At 38.1% G+C, this 20910-nt stretch overlaps 1 protein-coding gene across 4 annotated transcripts; it reads left to right on the top strand.

Moving 5' to 3' along the window:
- The first annotated feature begins 880 nt into the window (after positions 1–880).
- Positions 881–7977, top strand: LOC18422699 (Major facilitator superfamily protein). 4 transcript variants are annotated; one of them, XM_088860759.1, is made up of 3 exons: positions 1089–1428; positions 3901–4170; positions 6317–7977. In XM_088860759.1, exon 3 carries the CDS (start codon positions 6544–6546, stop codon positions 7366–7368), a length of 825 nt encoding a protein of 274 aa, XP_088716885.1. In that variant the 5' UTR covers positions 1089–1428; positions 3901–4170; positions 6317–6543; the 3' UTR covers positions 7369–7977. The 4 variants fall into 4 exon arrangements, with proteins under 4 accessions (XP_006878667.1, XP_088716885.1, XP_088716886.1 ...); XM_088860760.1 differs by having other exon boundaries at positions 1288–1428; positions 3847–4170; XM_006878605.4 differs by lacking the exon at positions 3901–4170 and having other exon boundaries at positions 881–1428.
- The last annotated feature ends 12933 nt before the right edge of the window (positions 7978–20910 follow it).

Below are 20910 nucleotides of genomic sequence, written 5' to 3'. Positions count from 1 at the left end.
ATTTATTGAAAGTGAAACTGTTGATGCATTTCTGTTAATAGATCTCATTTTGGAAAATATTGATATCTTTCAATCATGATTATTTTTAGGATTATGATGATCACTTACTGAGTAGCCAAACTCATCAAACTATGGTAAACATTTTTTCAGGATAACTACGGATTCATTTTGAGTGCTTGTCAAGATCAACCTTGGAAGATACTGTTGTTGTGCTAGCTTTCTTTATTTACTATGTAAGACCTCGGCACTGTAAATTTGTCCTATCAATAGATGTATATATGTTTTGTCCGTCACATCTCATGAATAATAGTATTGTAAATTCTTGGGGTGTGACAGGAGCTCACTACGTTTGTAAGAAGGAGAATGAGAAAGGAGTTGTTGGGCCACGTCTTACCTTTCGTCCTATTTAAATTCTTTAAAACACCTCCACTTCATACATGAGGTGTAGCATTAATAATAAGCTTCTAATGTTTACAACCCAGTTAGATGATAAGAAAAGTGAAGGGTAAAAAGATATAAAAGTAGTGATGGTCCTTAAGAACCATAATGCCTATATGGACCATCATACTATAAAGAGTTTTTTTTTTTTTTTTTTAAGTTTAGGATTGTTACACAATCTCTATTGAATTTTAATCTCTATTGAATTTTAAATTAACTAGTTTTATGGCAATAGATCATGGGATTTTAGACTTGACATTCTCTCGATTTGATGCTATAATTTCATTTTATGATTTTTAAATAAATATGAGCATTGAAATCCATCAAATCCAAGTATTTAGTGAGAAAGAGCTTTGGTTACTATTATGATTAGAAAAATATATATTGAGAGATATTTAGTTTTGGTATAAGGTGGTCACAATTAATCTTGAATATTGGATGTAAAATTGGGTGACAACATTTATTTCATTAACGAAACTCAAAATTCAAAACAAAATTTTATTGAATGACACACCTAAATTATCGACCGGTAATTGGTCTCATTTTACATAATACCATTATGATTTCCCCAACTTAGGAGGGAGGGTCAGGACATTATGGAGAAAGATTAGGCCACAATTCGTTATTTAATACCTTTAATAAAACCCCATGTAAGGACCGCGAATCCTCTGGAAACCATGACAACCGTGCCTCAGATCGCGACGTGAAACCGCTAACCCGTGCAGGAATCCGCCAAGAAGATGGTGTCGGAAAACGGAAAACCGCTCATACCCCTCTTAGGCTTGGGCTTCTTTGTTCAGGGATTCAGGTGTTTCCCATGGCTTGCCATCAACTTTTTCCTAAAAGACACTCTAGGAGTGGCCCCATCCACTCTTCAGCTCCTTCAAAATTCAGCAAATTTGCCGATGGTTGGAAAACCAATTTATGGGTTGGTCTCTGATGCCGTTTACATAAGGGGAGAACACAGGTTGCCGTATATAGCAATTGGTGGTAAGTGAAAACCACCTTTTTTTCTGTTCGAAAACCGCTTTTCTTTTGGTGGGTTTGCTTTTGAGAATTGGGTTGTTGATTTATGAAAAGTGGGTATTGAGAAGATGGGAGTCTTGGATATGAATACGTTTACTGGAGTGAAATTCACTTATGTGGATTCATAAAATCACTTCTTTTTTTTCTGTTCAGTTTTTTATGAATCATGTTAATTTTATAGAGAGATTGGTTGTTGAGTCTGATGCAGAGTTATGAATCGGAAGTTTTTCATTCATTTCTATGGAATCGGAAAAATTTTGAAATTTTGTCAAATTTTATGTTTCTGCAGTGGAATCTTGTTTTTGCTGAATTGAGCTATTTTTGCCTGGAAATTGTGTTTCAGTTAGCTTTACTCTGTACAAGCATTCCCTTTTGTGTTTTTCATTTCCATTGTTCTTAATTTCTTCTTTTTTTTCCCTCTCGAGTACTTTCTATTTGTTTATTATTATTGTGCTTACAATTATTTATTATTATAATATTTTAGTGGGTGAATTTGGGAAATCTTGATTCATGGGCCGTGCCTTTACTAAGTCTTCGGATATCTGTACTGTTATTTATTCTTTATTACTTCTTCTTACTGTTATTTATTCTTTATTGCTTCTTCTTGTCATTCGTTTTTCTTTCTTGTAGGAACTTGGTAACAATGTGTTGCATTTAGATTTGCTAAAATCCAATTCTTTCCAATACATGAGATCTTATTAGACTTCTTAGTGGAAGTTTATAGGTAGAATCTAGTAGTTATGGACTGATCTATATGAGAACCGTTAACAGAATTTGGAGAAGCGAAGCTCTTTGTTAAGCTTGATTCAGTGCACAATGCTGGTATTTTTTGTGTTGAAAAATACCTTAGTTTATTTTATAAAAATATAAGCAATACCTTTCTAGAAAGGTTAATATAAGGACTAGGCCTGATGAAAAAATAAAATAAATCCATATCTTAGATCTCACTGAAAATTGCAGTTTGGTGTTGACAAAACTTCATATTGATCATCTCAACCTTGACTATAATGGTGTGAAAAAAAATAAGGATTTCAAGCCCTTAATATATATTGTAATACATTATCTAGATCGTCCATTTTCAAGTGTTTCTGTATCATTTTTTGAGCTACAAATTTCATAATCTATGATGGAAAATAGATTTTAGAGCCATTATAGGGGTTGCCCATGCCCGAAGTCTTTTCTGGACTACAATTTGAGTTGAGGCTTTATTTTTCTTCATAAGGCTGCCTCATCCTTTTTTAGAAGTTTAGTTTTGGACAGGAGGTTGGTTTTAGTCCCATATTAACAATTTAATAAATTAGAAAGTCTAACTTTATGTAGAGACTTCTCTTTATGTCTGTGTGCATGGAACAAATGGAGCGAAGGCCTATGCACATTGCACTTGAGTTTCAGTCTGTATTTTGCATGTTCCAAGATGCCCTTAGCCCATGTGCACTTGCACGTTTATGCGTTACACATGTTTTTGGACCATGTGGCAATTTTGGTAAACAAAAGGGATAAATGGTCGCAATGCCCAACTATTGGGTTTTTTGAATTTCAAAATTGAAAATCATACGGGTATTGATACGGTTAGTTTGAGAGTTTGAGAGAAAGTTCGTTTGTTCTTCTATTTGTTGTACCCTGAAAGTACAAATTTGCCCAAGACCCTTAATTTATAATGAAATTCATCTCGGTATGAGGCAAGAATCACCTTGAGATAGTGCCTTTAAGACTTGCCTCGAAACAGAAGAACATTACCTTCTTTTGTGCATTTATAGTTCGATCTCTGCGCTTTCATAGTTGCATCTCTGCAGTTTGTCATAAAAGTTTCCTCTTTGCTTGTCAGTGGAAGGTTCCAATACTTGCCGAAATTCCTATAAAATAAACACACCTCTGCCCGTAGAGAAAGAGGCTCATGAAATATTGAATTCTACATTTATGATGACACACTTATGTTACTCATTACACTATCTCTCTTTAATTATTACACTTTCTCTTTCTTCACACACTACTTCTCACGTACTCACTTTTGTTTTTTTTTTCACACCACACTCAAGTACCTCACAACTCACCACTCACTTCCTAATTATGCTCTCTTGCTCACTTGATACACACTTGAGCCCATCAGACCTAATTATGCTCTCTTGCTCACTTGATGGACCCAAGTGTGCATTAAGTGAGCAAGAGAGCATAATTAGGAAGTGAGTGGTGAGTTGTGAGGTACTTGAGTGTGGTGTGAAAGAAAAAGAGTGAGTGACGTGAGTAGTTGTATGTAAAGAAAGAGAGTGCAATAATTAAAGAGAGAGAGAGAGTGTATAATGAGAAGCATGAGTGTGTGTAAAGTTTAATATTCCATGAGCCTCTTTCTCTTTCCCTACGTATAGAGGTTTGTTTATTTTGCAGGAATTTCGGCATGTATTAGAGCCCAAGAAAATCCTAAATGTGGTATCAGAGCAGGTTCGGTCAGGGGCCATTTTACGTGAGCAGTAAGACATTGTGAAGCCGATTGGTAGGGGACTGAGCTTCTTGGAGGAAAAAATCAACGAGCGACCCACCAATCATGATGACGGGCCTAGCAAACAAAACTGGAGGGCTTGAGAAGTTGAACAACCACAATTACGAAGATTGGCGTTCCTACACAATTGTCTCCTACTCTGTTGCAAAGTAGTCCCGCATCTACTCTTTTGCAATACTGTGGTTCACATTAAGCGCATTTGCCCTTCAGCGGTATGTGGTTCACACTTATATCAGTGATTCTATAGTTTCATCCTATGTCCATCCCTACCGTGGGTTCATCTATTATGTGCTTTGTGTTGATTATTTGCGGTTTATTATTCTGCCCCCTCGTTCACCGACCCGATTCCAACAGAATCCCTTGTTTATTGGTGGTAATTTATGAAAGCTTAAGTGCACAAAATAGACTTGGATTACAAGAGTATAAATCATGCTCATGAGTTTTGTAGCAGTTTGAGTGAAATGTTGGATAGATTGAGATTACTTATGTAATGCACTTGAATGATTTGATTATTGATAGGGCCGAATTCTTTTTTCTTGTAATTTGGTGCCCCCCGCCATCATCTAGGCATCATGAGCTCATGCACTGAGTGAGTTGTTACAAAAGCATGATTTTGATGCTATTTATGAGTCCCGCACCGTCAACTGGTTGAAGCTCATTTTGGGTAGGAGTTGGACTCCTCTGGTTTTTTCTTCTGATAGATTTTGTGTTGGACCTATCAGAACATGTATGACTTTCTAATTATCTAAGTCTTATGGGATTTGAATAGTTTTAGAAAGTTCAATTTTGATGCAAAGTGATCCAGCTACAGGCTGATGTTTGTAATGTAAGTGGTTCCTTTTTGTCCTCTCTAATTGTCCAAATATTCTTCTACTCAAATCTTCTCCAATTCATGTGCAATAAGACTTCCCAAATCACCTATCCTCAAACTGATAATGCCTCCTCTCATATTGACCTTCAAAATAACATCATCAGGAATGTCTTTTTTCTTCGTCCCCCCCCCCCCCGCCCGGCCCCCCCCCGCTGGGCTCTTGTACATTTTCCTTGGCTGCTATGTGAATCGGAAAACATATTGGTTCAACTAATAAGCCATTTCTTGATTCCCTATGAAAGGATTGGTTGTTTATTATTATTATTATTTTTCATAACCTCGTTTTTCACGGAGAGCTAGATCAGTAAACACTTGATTGTGAAGTCTTTGTTGTACTTCATGTGGGGTTAGATGGGGATAATTTGAGCTATGAACCGAAATGATAAGAGATCTCCATGGCACCTTGTTGTGGGTCTCAACTCTGTTGTTTGTTGGCAGTATTTTGTCCAACTTCCCCATTTTTGACTAATGAAATCTGATGCGATTTTTTATCAAATTTGAAAATTTAATTATTGAATTTATTGATTTAAGAATTTTGATAAATCTAATTATTGAAAAAAGGGATCTATATAAAATCCAGCTTGTTTATGACATTTTAAACTTACATGATTGTCGAATGTCCTGCTGCAAAATCTGTCCTGTTCCAAAATCCAGGTCATGTTTTACAAGTAGAAATATGGGAGCATTTTTTCCAGTGCGTCATTTCGACCATCACTCTTATCACTTTATCAAAACTTCATCAGATCTGATGAGACATATTATTGATTATCAATTTTTTGCTTTTATTGCATGCATCTAGTTACACCTATAAATAAGCACATCCTTCCCTTTTCGCTTTTGTCTTCCATACTGACCTGCTTTAAATGGGTATTAATCATATGCCTAAACTAGGAATCGGACTTCATTCTTTTGAAGGTGCAATACTTCGCTAACTTGGTTTGTTGCCACTTCAGGTCTTGTCCAAAACCAATTCAATTTGTCAAGAAAAGAATAGCAAAACTCATAAGTTTATGCTCAAATCAAGTGACTCATTTACTTCAGCGACTCCCTTAAAAGTGTTGACTTGTGCCATCAGGCAAATGTGTGGACCTCTTAGGTTTTGCTGGTACACTCAGAACCTGTGGTGGTCCAGCTCATTTTATGAAAGAAATGAATGGAAAAGAAGGAAATGGTTCACTTAATCTCATTTATTAGATCAGTTTGGTTTGCTATTAACTTTAAGTTTTAACCTAAAAGATAAAGAATGTATCCTCTCTATTGGTGCTGGTTTTCATCTGATTTTTTTTGTGATAAAGATTTTATGAGGTGCATGTGTCTTCAAGATTATTTTGCGCGTTACATTTAATATAGAAAGCATAATTGAAGGTTTTGAACTGCATAGGATGAATTGGAAAGAACATATTTATGCATGGATTGAAAAGGATAATGATTAAAATTAACTTCATATACTTTAAAAGTTAATTGAAACCTACCTTTTTCTTCTTCAGGTTTTCTTCAGGCAGTTTCTTGGCTATCCATTGCTCTGCTACCTGATTCCAGTATTTCCATTTTGACCCTCTCTCTCCTCCTTCTACTCAGCAACCTGGGAGCCTCCATTGCTGAGGTAGCTAACGATGCCCTTGTTGCAGTGGCTGGAAAACAGCCAGAACATGCTCGAAAACATTTGAAACCTGCCAGAAAACAACCTTCCGGCGAGCTTCAATCCTTTGTTTGGATGGCAGGCTCTGCTGGTGGTGTCATTGGAAACCTCCTCGGTGGCCTCTTCCTCAGTTACTTCTCTCCAAAACTCATGTTCCTTCTCTTTGGTCTTCTCCTCTCTCTTCAACTTCTCACTACATTAACTATTTCTGAAGCCTCCTTGAATTTGCCCAAGAACCCAAAAACTGGAATTAGAAACCAGTTCTCCAATTTGATGGGTGCACTAGAAAAACCAGAAATCGCTCTTTCGGTTGCTTGGTTTTCTGCCTCATTTGCTTTAGTTCCCATCCTTACAGGTAGCATGTTTTTCTACCAGACCCATTACCTAAAAGTCGATCCTTCTACTGTGGGTCTTTCCAAAGTAGTTGGGCAAATGGCTATACTTATTGGGAGCATGATCTACAACCGTCGACTCAAGTCTCTCTCCCCCCGAAAGCTGATTGTGTCTGTCCAGTTACTTATTGCTGCCTGCATGTTCTCAGACTGGCTTTTTGTGAAGAGGGTGTATAATCAGATAGGCATCTGTGATGGGGTTTATGTGGTGTTATTTTCTGGTCTTTTTGAGGCTTTGTTTCAGTTCAAGGTGCTGCCTTTTAGTGTTTTGCTTGCTCAGCTATGTCCTCCTGGGTGCGAAGGCTCTCTAATGGCATTTGTGATGTCTTCCTTAGCTATGGCCACTATAGTTGGCGGGTATTTGGGAGTTGGCTTGGCATCTTGGGTTGGGATCTCGGAAAATGACTTTGGGGGCCTGCCTCAGGGAATATTGATACAGGCCCTTTGTACGGTGGTGCCGGTCTTTTGGTCACATTGGATCTCAGAGCCATCTCGCAAGGAAGATTAGTGCACAACCAGTGGAGAATGATATTAACACAAGTATGCGATAGTAGTATGGACTGGAAATTGGAGTCCTCTATTTGGGTCATTACCTTCCAATACCGTGATGGATGGTGAGGGAGCAGACCCACCGTTTGAGTTATATCATATTTGGCAGTCCTCGTCTAGCACCGTCTATCATTTCATTGGACAGTGAGGATGCTAGTGGGGTATGGTTTCTATAGTCTATTAGGTTGTAGTGTACTACCCTTTTCCAAATGGGCAAGGAGTTCAATGTATACAATAACATGCATACATTTCTTTTGCTGTTCTTGGCGGATTATTGGTGCTGGTTTCTCTGTTCATTCTTTTCTTTGAATAAGAAGAATATCAAATATAAATCTTCATGCCTTACCTCGAGGAAGAGAGTCTTTTTGGCGGCGCATTCCAAGTAATCTGAGGAACAATGAAGTATGGAAGCGTTAGCTCCTTATTTCCTGCACTCCCTTTGTTCTCTGTAGAATATCTGAAATTCCTTTTGTTTGGTAGTGCGGGAATAATGTATCTATTCTATTTTGGGAGTTAAACTTATATTTGGTCCCTGGGCAAATGTAGTTTTATGATGGTCATTACAACAGATGCAATTGCCAATATTTTTTTTATGCGTGTGTTTATAGAAGGTGCCACCTTTAAACAATTAAGGTGCAATTTCGAACTCTCTTAGAAAATTGGGTTCTGAGACCAAAAATTTCTATGACGCCCTGGAAATTTGTTTTTGCACCTAATTATGAAAGCGAAAGATCTAGAAATTGTGTATATTCAGTAGGTGTATAAATATTTGAAAATCTTAGAAATGGGTGATCTAAAAAATGTATTATATCTTAGATGCTTTATTTTTAGGTTCTGATATTCTGGTTTTTTCACATCCACACATCTGGAAGTGTAACGGCGATCGATTTGAGAGTTTTTCATTATCTAAACAGGTTGGGTTTTTAGTTTTACGATATAAGGTTGACTCACTTTGTATGAATTTTTTTCTCTCCAATTGATCATTTTGATCGAATGGAGATGATTTTGAGTGCTCTGATGATAGTAGCACCTAACTAGATGTTGTTCTTGTGAGACCAAAGGGATGGTTGGTTAACTTGAGACCACTATATATGTGTAGCAATGTTTTTAAAGTCCGTGATCCGGAGCGGAACTGGTCGATCCTTATCAGGAATCTATCAGGCGATCTTCATCCAACTAAATATTCGGAACCAATCGGTTCCCCCCATGAATCGGATGATGAGCCGGTTCTTTTTTTTTTCTTGATTTTTTTATCTTAATTTTCTTTATGTTTTAATTTAAAAATTTTGAAATTTTTACATGTTCCCATTTTTCAAACTCCTATTTTTCTATTGGCTGGCCCCACCAGTGTGCCTGCCTTGCTCTAAGGAAGAGGAACGGCTAGGAGCCACATTGCATTTCTCCAGAACCGTCCATTTAAGACTGAAAAATGATCAAAGGAGCCACATTAGTAGTTTTCTTTTGATGATGCTTTTAACTTATTCATTTTCATTTGAATTTCGCCAATTTTTATCATCACAAATTCTACAAAAAAAATTGACCAAATCTACCCCAAAGTGAAAGATACAATGAATGTAGTGAAAAGGAAAGGGGTGCAGTTGGCATACGGATGTATCCGTAGCAGTAAAGGCAAGGTGCGCAGTTAAATTTTATCATGATATATATTTTTGATGTAAAATATTTTTAGGATTATTTTAAAATATATTTTTACATCTAATTATAAAATTTTAAATTTAAAAATTGGTTAAAATCAAATAGTCTATAAACATATGAAAGTCTTGAAAGTGGACGGTGTAGATAATATGTTGTAAAATGTACTTTTTTTGAGATTTAAAATATTTTTATTTTTCATGGTCATACATCTCGATGTCGAGATGATCAATCAAAGAGTTTTTCAACATTAAAACTATATTTTCCGATGGATTTTTTATGTGCATCCGTAGCTTTACATTATAAGGTTGCAACCTTATAAACTTTTTCGAAAGAAAAAACTTTTATAAATAAAATGAAAACTGTTTAAAATTTGGGCAGGCATGGTGTGGACTTGCAGGATCTTATTATGCATATATTCTATTGAGCATGAGGCCTACTTGAAATTCAGATGCACGAGTTTTTTTAAGTTGAGTTTTGAACTCATCTTGCTATATAGTGTTTTTAAACCGTAAAAGAGTTTTGAGCTCATCTTGTTAGTTAGGTGATGTTATTTTTTTGAACTTCATGATGCTATTTTTTACAAGAAAATGAGAAGTGCTTATAGAATCGTTTTTTTGATGAAAAGCACTATCATTTTATTTTAGGAAAATTGTTTGGTGCAGCTAAGCCCAGACTTGGTACTATGTGGGCTGGAGATCTACACCATTCACCATAACCAGGTCTCTTAAGTAATAGTCCTCCAAAGAAAAAGTAAAACCAACGATTCAAATATTTTTTCTAAAAAAATATCATTTTTAGTTTTTAATATTTATTTATTTTTACAAATTAATAATCTCAATATTAAAGATCATAGATTCCCTAAAAATTAGGATCAAATTCTATTTCAAAAATAAATTATTAAAGAGCCCATATTTCCATATGTGACTCCATGGCCCGCATGCTAATCGCGTCCTTTTATTTATAATATCATAAAGTATGAACGCTATTCAGAAAAGAATAAAATAAAAAAATCATGATACATCAATGTGAAGGATATAGCTTTTTCTCTTTGAATCAAAAGGTCCATAACTATTATATGGGTCCTTTATTTCTTTACTACAAAAATTTGAGTTAGAGAAATCCCTTTATTGCAATGAGTCATATTTTGAACTTCATTTTGACTACAAAATGAATATAATGGATAATAAACATTCAGACATGAGACATGTTCAAAGTAATAATGAATTTTTAGTAAAATAATAAAAAACTATTGTAGACACCCCAATCCCGATCGAAAAAACCATACAAAAACCATATCCCCTGGGACATCCCCCCAAGGACCTGAATCATCCCGAAGACCTTGAAAGAACCATACCACACCACTTGGACTATGGGCAAAACTCGAAACTCAGTGAAGCAGCCTCAAGCGATCCCAAGGGGGCGAAAAGAGACCAAAATGAAAAATCAAGGTAAGAAACAAGCACCTAAAAGAGAAAGAGGCCAACTACAATAGCACAGTCATCAATGAAAGTACCAACGACGTATATGAGGTTGTGGCCCCTACAACTCAGGTTGAAATGTTGTTGATACAAGTGGTAATTGTGTCAGCTTCTGATTGGCCGGAAATGCGGCCTAACCGTCTGACATTGGAATGAGGGAAATTATCATCATTATTGAAATTGAAGGAGCTAATGGCGTCAACGAATTTGACAATCTCGACGCCTTCTGATTGGTCAAGACAACTGCCAAACTGCCTGACATTGGAATGTGGGAACTGAATCAAATAATTGCGCCATCATTCACAAAAACAACGATGGCAACGTTATCAACCCACACCGGAACCACCGCCTATGATCAAGTTCCCATACAGATAGTTGGCGGCATAATGATTTACTGAAATTACTGCTATTGTCAGCACCATTGTAAGCCTCATTCAAGCCCTAAAATACCCCTCAATGGAGCTTGAGTGTAGGCAACGTAGTTGCCATCTCCTTTACGTCTGCAACATGGCGCCGCCCAAAATCACACAGGTCGGAACATGAAGGGTAGCGTGTTACGGAAGCTATAATGATTACAGGCAAACGAGAAGGACAATTCAGTCGACAAAGATGACAACAACGATGGCCATCAATGGCCCAAATTCATTTTCAAGGGAGAATTTTTGTGCCAAGGCTATGCCACTTTGTAATCCTCGAGATTTTCAATTATTACACCCAGGTTTTGTCCCCCAGAATTCTGAATCTTGAATCTGGAACAGACTCGAACCTAATCTTGCTCAAATTAAACCTTCGACCCTTTTTCCAAGACAGTAATCCAAATAACCGACATTCGTTTTGATAGGAAAATCTCTAAAGGACTAGGAAAAGCCATGCTCGGATTCATCCTGAACCGTCGCTAAGATTGGGTCCCGGCCTCAGGTACAATTTTCTTTCATTTATTTCGCTGATTTATTACGATGTTGACTCTATTTCCAACCCTTTTCAAAATCTCTCCCTATTTTCGCCTGGACTTCTAAAATTTTTCTTCAAGCTCCAAGCTTAGTGGTACTAGATGCTGGCCCAACCGGCCATCTGAGCTAAGGAGGGTCTTTTGGCTTGACCTTCGGCCCTACTGCAATTAGATGAGACCCATTCTCTACCATTCCCCTCTATGACAAGTTTAGACCTGAAATCTATGCTAAGACCAACGTCCTAGCTGAAATTTTCGAGTATAAATAGTTTGGCGCCCACCGGGACCTGGATTTGTTGGCCTGGAACATGCGGCTACCAGCCATGATGAAGTTGCAAACTTAGCACCGACCATTTGGCTAGATGACCAAAATACCCTCAAGGGACAAATGAAAGTGACAATTCCTTCAATGATAGTACTTGTCGTGTTAGGCCGAATTCAAACAAAGAATTGTCACCAGAAGCCCAAGTGGTTCCCTAAATGGTACTGGCTCGGGACAACATCATCTTCGTTTTTATGACAAATGTTCAAAAGATTTATTGATGACTAAGTGAAAGAAATTACATCAGAACAAATCAACAACAAGGGTAACGAGGCACCTCCTTTAGCTAAAGAATCGGCAATGAAATTTGCTTCCCAGTAGACAATGATTGAACGAAAGAGAAGGTCCAGTTAAATCCATTATTTGCAACCACAAAGATCGCACTTCCCACGGAACCTTATGTTCCAATTTGCACCGTTTTATCACATTCAAAGAGTCCCCTTCAATCCAGACATTACCAGTAATGATCCTCTCAATCAAGATTTTCAACCCACACAACAAAGCACTCAATTCAGTAAAATTTGCTGTTTTTTCCCCTATCAAGCCAGCAAAAGAGAAAATCACACAGCGCGTCGAGTTATGTACAACACCACCAATGTCGGCGCTACCTAGATTTCCAAAGGAACTCCCATCGAAATTTACCTTAACGCTCCCAAAGTCAGGTGCCAACTACAAGCTCTTCGGTCTAGAACGAGAAGTACCAAGAGAAAATAGATTATGAAGATTAGACAAAACATCGGAATACCCCAACCCTCCTTAGTCACAGATAGCCATAACCAAATGGATAGCTTAATTTTGGCTATGAGCTTTTCAAAGGGCAATGAACTCCCATCGAAGGTTCTTCTATTCCTCTCATTTCATATTTCTCAAAAGATAACCCCTTTAGAAATCTTCCATAGAACCTTCCCACCTACAGGTAAATGACTTAAGGACATCTGAGAGATAATACCTTCCACTGAATGGGGCATGATATAAAGTACCCCAAATGTGGAGAAAAGCTAGGACCACACACGGGATGTAAAGGAGCAATGGAGCAAAAGATGTGCCATTGTTTTCGCATCTTCTTTGCACAAAAGACAAATATTAGGCAAAATTTTTCCCCTTTTAATTAAGTAGTCAACCGTTAAAGTCTCGCATTAGAATGAAACTTCCTCCCATCTAAGCAAATGAAACTTCCTCCCATTAGAATAGGAGCCCTAGAGAAAGTCTCGCATCATTTTTTCCAATTTTCTTGCAACCGAAGCAGGCATATTTATCAAAGACATCTGGTAAACAGGGAGATTTGATAAACATGATTCGAATAGAGTAACCCTACCACCAAAGGAGACGTACTTGAACTTCCATAAATCCAATTTTTTTTTAACTCTTTCAAGCACTATATCCCAGACAGCAATCGAAAGTCTTGAATCAGAGATAGGAAGACCCAAATAGGTCACTGAGAAGGAGCCAACATTGCAACCCACAACAACAGCCATCTCCTCTATCACCCCATCCTCACAACATATCCCAACCATGGAAGGTTTATGAAAATTAACTCTCAGACCCAAGGTTGCTTCACATATATCGAAAATTCTGCCAACGTTAGAAACTTGTATTGTCTCTGCTAAAAAAAATAAGGGTATCGTCTGCATATTGAAGATGAGATATTTGGATATCAGAGTTAGCAATTTGAAACCCCAATGAAATAGCCTTCATTCTTCACTCTATCTAACATTAAACTAAAGCTTTCAACATAAATTGTATAGAGGAAAGGAGACAAGGGATCCCCTTGTTGCAACCCCCTGGAGTCATTGAAGAAGCCTACGAAACTACCTTTATATAGAACAGAGAAATGAGCCAATGATAAGCACCAAAAAATCCAAGATCTTCATCTCTTGCCAAAGCACATAACTCTCATAATTTCCAAAAGGATCCACCACTCCACCCTATCGTAGGCTTTTTTCATATCTAACTTAAAAAGAATACCCAGCTTCTTACTAATAACTCTTGAATGTTGTTCTTGAAGCCAACTCAAATCCAACCTCAAAGGTTTAGGGTCCCCTTTCAAAATTCCTAAATCAAGAAGAATAGGCAATGATCTGAGGATAACCTTGTCAATATCCTTACAGGAGATAGAGGGTACTCCTCCAGCCAGTCCATCGACATCAAAAATATGTTTATCTTTGACATAGCCAGATTGATCTGGCATGTAAACCTGGCCCCAATAATAGCGAAATCCATGAAAGAATGATTTTCTATAAAGCGATTAAAACAACGTATTGAAGAATTGATAGGATTTCTCGACATACTTTCATCAGGCCATCGTATCAAATTGAAGTCCCCACCAACCACAATTGGAAACTCAAAGGAATAAATTGCAGCAGATAAATCCAAAAGAAAATCTTCTTTAAGAACATCACTAGAAGGTTCATATACATTGACAATCCCCCATTTCAACCCAACTTTAGGACCACATAAACTCATAAGCAAAAAAAAGACATGTTTGCTTGTAACAAACTTCTAGATAACTGTGGGATCCCATAAGACCCACAAGCCACCAGATGCTCCACAAGCATCAATACTATCAAAAGCAACTGCATTAGAGCCCCAAATCTCCATAGCCGCTGCAACATCAGAACTAGGGAATTTTGTCTCCTGGAGGATTAAAATCACTAGTTTAAATTTAGCAACAAGAAAAAACACATCCCTTTTCCTAGACAAACTACCAAACCCCCTTACATTCCACGATATAATATTCATTAATAAATTGAGGGGTAAAAGGAGGAACCTGGTCCGTTAGGACCGAAATTATGTTGCACATTATCCACTGGAAAGTCATCATCAGGTCTAGCATCACTGGTGGAGGAACTAGATTCAGAGCCGACATTGACAATAGGTTGATCACGAAAGATAATTGCTCGCGGGGGGCCTTTCTTGATTACACCTTTCGCTTGCAGCCTAGCAGAAGAACGGGTATCCTAGAAGCCTTTCATCGCGGTCTTCTTCTTCTTATTTTTATCCATCTTCATCTTTGGTGTCGTAATAGGGGTCTTGAACAGCAGCAACACCACTTTCGTTGTCCATCCTCGTAGACTTGCGACTTTCCTTGATACTTTCCATTACAACCGCAAGTGGTACTTCATCTATACCCATATCGAAGATCATTTGTTCCATCTGCTACACTTCCTTCAATTCGTTCTGCATTCCATTCAAAGACTGATCATGGGAATTTTCCAGAAGCCCCAGTTCCTCAGACGGTATTATATCTTTTGCACTCACCAGAGCACCCTCGTCTTGAGCGTCACCCAAGTTAGTATCATAATCCAAAAGATGAGGGTGATTCTCCATGATAGGGTCTTCTTCTACAACTATGATGGCTAGGGGATCCACCGTAAAGGGTCAAAACAAACTCTTTTTACCTTTCTCCCACCTTTCACTGCAGCCAAACGGAAAAGTAGCGGATGCATATTCTGGTTTAACAAGACTCCAAACACCAAAGCTGTGAGCTTCTATTGAACTCACCTCGCTGAAGCTCTTCGATGGATTAACAGGCACCACAATACACAGACCACCACGAAGCTTTGCAGAATATGGTAGTGGAGTTCAAACTCCTTCTAAAACAAAGCCAAAGGGACTTGTTTTTTTATTGAAGCTGCTACGTGTTCCAAGGAAGATATATTTCCCTGCTTTTTACCAAGAGGATTATCTTTATCGAGAAATTGGAAAGCAAACAAATTTATCCCATCAACTTCGGGACTTACTCTAGCCGCTATATTAACAGATTTAGGCATAAAATCCTTCCCAGGAAATGGTGCACCCGCTTGTCCACCACAAAAGGCAAGTAAACCAGCATCACAAGAATTACTCATAACCGACTTTCCAGTCCTTCCACAACCTTCGACAGCATAATCTCTATTGTTTGAGAAAATCTCAGACTGAATACGAAACTTCCGAAAAACCTTTCAAGGTTTTAGGAAACCTCCCAACTTGGATCCAGTGTTTCCGAATTTTGGGCGTTTTAAATTTTTTGAAATTTTGAACTTTGTTTCTCCTATAATTTCGGTCTTTATGAGATTGCTCCTGCATTGAAGTGTTGTCGAAAATAATTCCGATGATCTTCTCCGACTGCCTAAGAAAATCTGTATTTTGTATCCCACTCCATTCTCCTTTACTATCGCCACAAGGAATGTTATCATCATCAGTAATTGCGATGTGGAAAAAATCCCCATTGATACTAAGCACAACCGACCCTGGAATAATCATATTGGCACAGATGTCAACTTTCACATGGACAAACTGGCAGCATGAGCTTAGAAAAGAATTCCAATCTAAATATCAATAAATTCCAATACCATCTGACAACTTCTTAATAATGGCTAAATTCCAACTTAATAAAGGAATGCCCCAAAACTTGAGCCATATTGAATATTTTGCTAAAAAAGTAGAGTGATCTGAAACCTTCCATAGATCTAGTGAAAGCAGACTTCCTCGGACTCTGCAAAATCTATTAAAAAGTGCTGAACGAATAGGTACACAGTTTGAGTAGGGCCCATAGTTTTAACGTCCGGCTGATACGAAAGTCTCCATCCCCTCTGAGTCCACTCCACTAAATCCAAAGAAATCTTTTACCGGTGGGGTAAAGGAGCCAGTGATCAGTAGCTCAGTTTTGATGTCACACTCCTTCCATTCTTCGCTATCAACTACAACAATCTTTGGGAAGACCGTCCCTTCAAAAGCCATGATTTCACTACCTGCAACCCATTCGTCTTAGGTCTTCAAATGTGACATAGCTCTACGTACCACAACATTTCCAACAAATCAGAGAGTGAGAGGAATAAGAAGTAGAACGGCTAGAAAACTACGATGTATCCCGCATCAAAACCTGCAACTGAAACCCTAATTTTCAAGAATACTAGGACAACCTTCTCAACAAATCATGAGAACAAAATTTACACGCCTCCATGAAAGCCAGAGCAGTCAAGATGGTCGAAAACATCATCTGAAAGTGGCCGGAAGAAAACTTCAAGAGACTGCATATTTTCCTTCTCTCAAAAAAGAGTAAACTAGTATAGATTGGTAAATCAATCTATTCAGGTGATGAACAGTACTAGTGGGAAGGAACCATTTCCATTCCCTGTTCCCTGAAATTCGAGTAGCTATTAAACCAAAAACCCCAAGCCGTTAATTAATCCAGATAAAACTGTAGGTCTGAAAATCCCCTTTCCATTAAAACAGCTCTGCATCAACTTCTAGTTGGGCCATGACGAGCATCCCCTGATTACAACATCATCTTCTTATAATACACATGTATCGCAGCATACGTAAAATTGTGCAGTTGACTCCCCAGTTGCACAAGCTTAGAATGTGTAACTACTCTCTTTCAAAATTCTATTTTAAAAAATCTCCTCCTCTTGCAAACCCCGTGACATTCAAATATTTTCTTAAATTCTTTTTCTCTTTTCAAAACTAGATGCAGGGGCAACTTGAATCCAAACATTTCTAAAAATATGTGTTTGTGATTTCCAAAATCTTAATTTCTTTCGTTAAAATCATAACCTGGTGTAAGTATCTGTTTCTAAAAATCTCGCCCTGATTCCAAAACCCTCCTACGAAACGTTATTAAAAATGAAGGAGTTGGATCTACCTCGGTAATAATGATTAAGAGCACACAAAAGTTGTATGACTCCTAAAAGGGAAATATCGAGCTGAAAATATCCTCCAAAATCACCCAGTACCTACCAAAAACCAGCTCTAAACCTAGGAAACCCCCAAGGCACGAGGTTGCCTACGACTCACTTGGTCGTGATTTCTTCTTCTCACCTAAACCACTTTCATCTCTATTCAGAAAAATCATCTCTCCTTGAAATTTTGACACCACAACCTCAGCTGACAAATGGAGGGCGGGGCAATCACCCCACACGATGAGCTAAGCTTGCCTTCAGGTCCTAGGGACCATAGACATCACATGCCAACTGATGTTAAATTTTCAAGGGACAACACCGTTTCACACCGCTCTCATTCACCCTTTGTTCGCTTCCGTTTTATTTTGACTCTGTGTCAGGTGTTTACTTCTTTGTTGCCCTGTCTCGTACCGCGCGTGTGTGATACAAGTGACAAAAAGGGACAACTGTAGACACCTTGATCCCAGTCGAAAAAACAGTAGGAAAACCAAAGTAGCCCGAGACAACCACCCAAGGACTTGAACCATCCCAACATCTTGAAATAACCATGCCACACCACTTGGACCATGGGCAGAACTTGAAACTCAGTGAAGTAGCCCAAGGGAGCGGAAAGAGACCAAAAAATGAAGAATCAAGGCAAGAAAGAAGAACATAAAGGAAAACAAAGGCAACTACATTGGCATAGTCGTCAACGAAAATACCGATGACATTTATGAGGCGAAGGTCTATGCAACTTAGGTTGGAATGTCATTGACATAAGTGGTAACTACATCAGCTTCTAATTGGCCTGAAAGGCATGACAACAGAACGAAGAAAACTATTATCATTACTGAAAACAAAGGAGCTAATGGAATCAACAAATTTGACAACCTAGACGCCTTCGGATTGGTTAAGACAACTGCCACCGCATAACCTTGGAATGCGAGAACTGAATCAAATGATTGCGCCATCATTAACACAAATGAAGATGGCAACATCGTTAACCCACCTAGCGATTTCTGATTGACCAGAACAGCTGTCCAAGATGAAGTTCCCAGACACATAGTTGACGGCATGATGATTTACCAAAATTATTGCCATTGTAAGCCTCATTCAAGCCCTAAAATACCCCTCAATGGAGCTTCGAGTGTTGGCAATGCAGTTGCCATCTTCTTTGCATTTGCAACACGGCACCACCTAAAATCATGCTGGTTGTAACGTCAAGGGTAGCTGTTACGCAACCTATAATGATTATAGGTAGACGAGAATGACAATTCTGTTGACGAAGATGACAACAAAGACGGCCATCAATGGCCTAGATTCAACCTCAAATTTCAACGGTAATTACACATGCCACTTGTCTATGAAAAATCGGGAAAAGCCAACTTAAACCTTCGACTCTCTTCCCAAAACACTAATCCAAATAACTTACATTCACTCTGATCGATAAATCGCTGAAAAACCAGGAAAAGCCACGCTCAAACTGATCCTGAACTGGTGTTGGACCTAGGGGCCCGGTCTTTCTTTAATGTACTCAACATTTTTGGATACTCATCACCTCTTTTTTGTAATGAAACTTTTTTCGACCAAGGGCATTTTTTGTCATTATGAGGGTTAGAATAAATATTTCTATAATAAACTAGTAGCATTTTATTTAGGGTTCTGCTAGGGTGCTTACATTATGGAGTAATTTATCATTGTGCTCAACAAAATTTGGACTCTCATATAACATTTTATATACAAAGTTTTTTTTAGTAAGGGTATTTTTGGTCATTAGGAAGTGTGTGACGTTATCTACATGGGACGTGACATCACACACATAAAGCATTAAATGCCACTAGTGCACTTCTTGTGAGGTCACACCCCATATGGATGGCATCACACCCCTCCTAATGACTAAAACGCATTTAATAAAAAAATGCTATATGTACAAAACAATAGTATAGAAGTGTCCAAACTTTGTTGAGTACAATGATAAATTACTATATAGTGTGAGCACCGTAACGTAACATTTTTATCAATGGTCATTAAGAGGCATAAAACGTATTTTTAATATTTTTTAAATTATTTATATTAGGTTCTCAACTCACACCCGAATAGCGTTGGGTCCAGGTCCAAAACCCTGCATCTATGGTCTAGGTTAGGTCTAGTTCCAAGTCGACCAGGACCCTACCCGACCCATTGCAACCCCTGGAGAACCTCAAATGACCTTAGTTTTGAATAACCAGTATTGACCGTTGTCACCGCATATTCCATGTGATTCTATGGCACCCTTTCCCTTATAGACCATATTCACTGTCAACCAAACCCACCCATGCATGGGTAATCTCGTCATTTCTAACACGTAGCTCATTATAAGGAAGTCAGAAATTCACCTCCTCATGTCATATCCCCTCCCAATTACTACTAAACTCAGTAGTATAACCTCCTTGTCATTTCTCAGTCAATCATGCCGGGCGCCACAACTTTCAGCCAACGAACTCGCCGGAATTTGGATTTTCTGACACCGACAGAAAAGAAGACAAGGGTGAAGCTTGGCAAAGTTTTATGTCGAATTCACCTAAAGTTCATCACACCACCTGCAAAATACATGTTTAGGAAGGCTAAAACTTTTTATGCCAATTTCAATCATGACATACCTAATGCTAAGTAGGAAGGCGAAGTCATGGATATTGAACCGTATTTTTCAATGCCAGTTTTACCGTTTATCGCACATGCCTCGTCGCAGCTGGAGAAGGGTTTTCGAGGTGATGACCAGATGTTTCTCAAATTTGATTAGTTCTCTGGAATTTGTAATGTTTAGTTTGTAGTACATATTCCTGTCCAGGAGTTACCTGTTTTCTTTAGAATGTTGCCTGCTTCATCTGTAAACATTTTTTAAGTGTACATATATCTGTAAATAACTAAATATTTTCACTGCAAGGCATGCTCTCTCTTTCTCTCTCCCGTGAATTCCAAGTAATATGTACACTAGGAGTACAGAAATTAGCTGATCTCTGTCCATTGATGGGGTAGACCTTGTATGAATATATTTTCGTGTAATTTTTTCAACTTTTATATATGTATTTGTTTTTTCACTTATTTCAAATCTATAACCATAGTTCAGAGGATCAAAACCTCAATAGAAGGACTTCTAACATGATGAAACAGAAGAAACTACAATAATCCTTTTCTTAGCAAACATGTCAGCTATCTTTCAATATGAATCAGAATCTCTTATGTGGTCCATGGACATGCTCGTGCTCGCAGAGAGAGAGAGAGAGAGAGATTTCCTTTTCCCTGTAGAAACCGGGCCCTTTCTCATGTGAGGAGGTAGGACCCCAGATCCCCGACACAAAAATCCAACCTTAACTTAAGCCTATTTCTTTTTATTTTGATTTCTACTCCCCTCATATTCAATGTAACCTCAAAGTTGTGAAAGATGACCAAAATGAGCCCATTCGCTATTATCGTGCAGTCC

This window comes from Amborella trichopoda, chromosome 3 (genome assembly GCF_054954075.1).
Source record: "Amborella trichopoda isolate Santa Cruz 75 chromosome 3, AtrichopodaSantaCruz75HAP2 v2.0, whole genome shotgun sequence".
NCBI classification, from domain to species: domain Eukaryota; kingdom Viridiplantae; phylum Streptophyta; class Magnoliopsida; order Amborellales; family Amborellaceae; genus Amborella; species Amborella trichopoda.
Note: the sequence above shows the minus strand (reverse complement) of the source record. Positions and strands in the feature narration are given on the sequence as shown.

Excerpts from the sequence above, each read along its gene's own strand:
- LOC18422699 (XM_006878605.4), top strand. The coding sequence starts at position 1,179 with ATGGTGTCGGAAAACGGAAAACCGCTCATACCCCTCTTAGGCTTGGGC. Across the intron at positions 1,429-6,316 it reads GCCGTATATAGCAATTGGTG|GTTTTCTTCAGGCAGTTTCT; the intron begins GTAAGTGAAAAC and ends TTTCTTCTTCAG.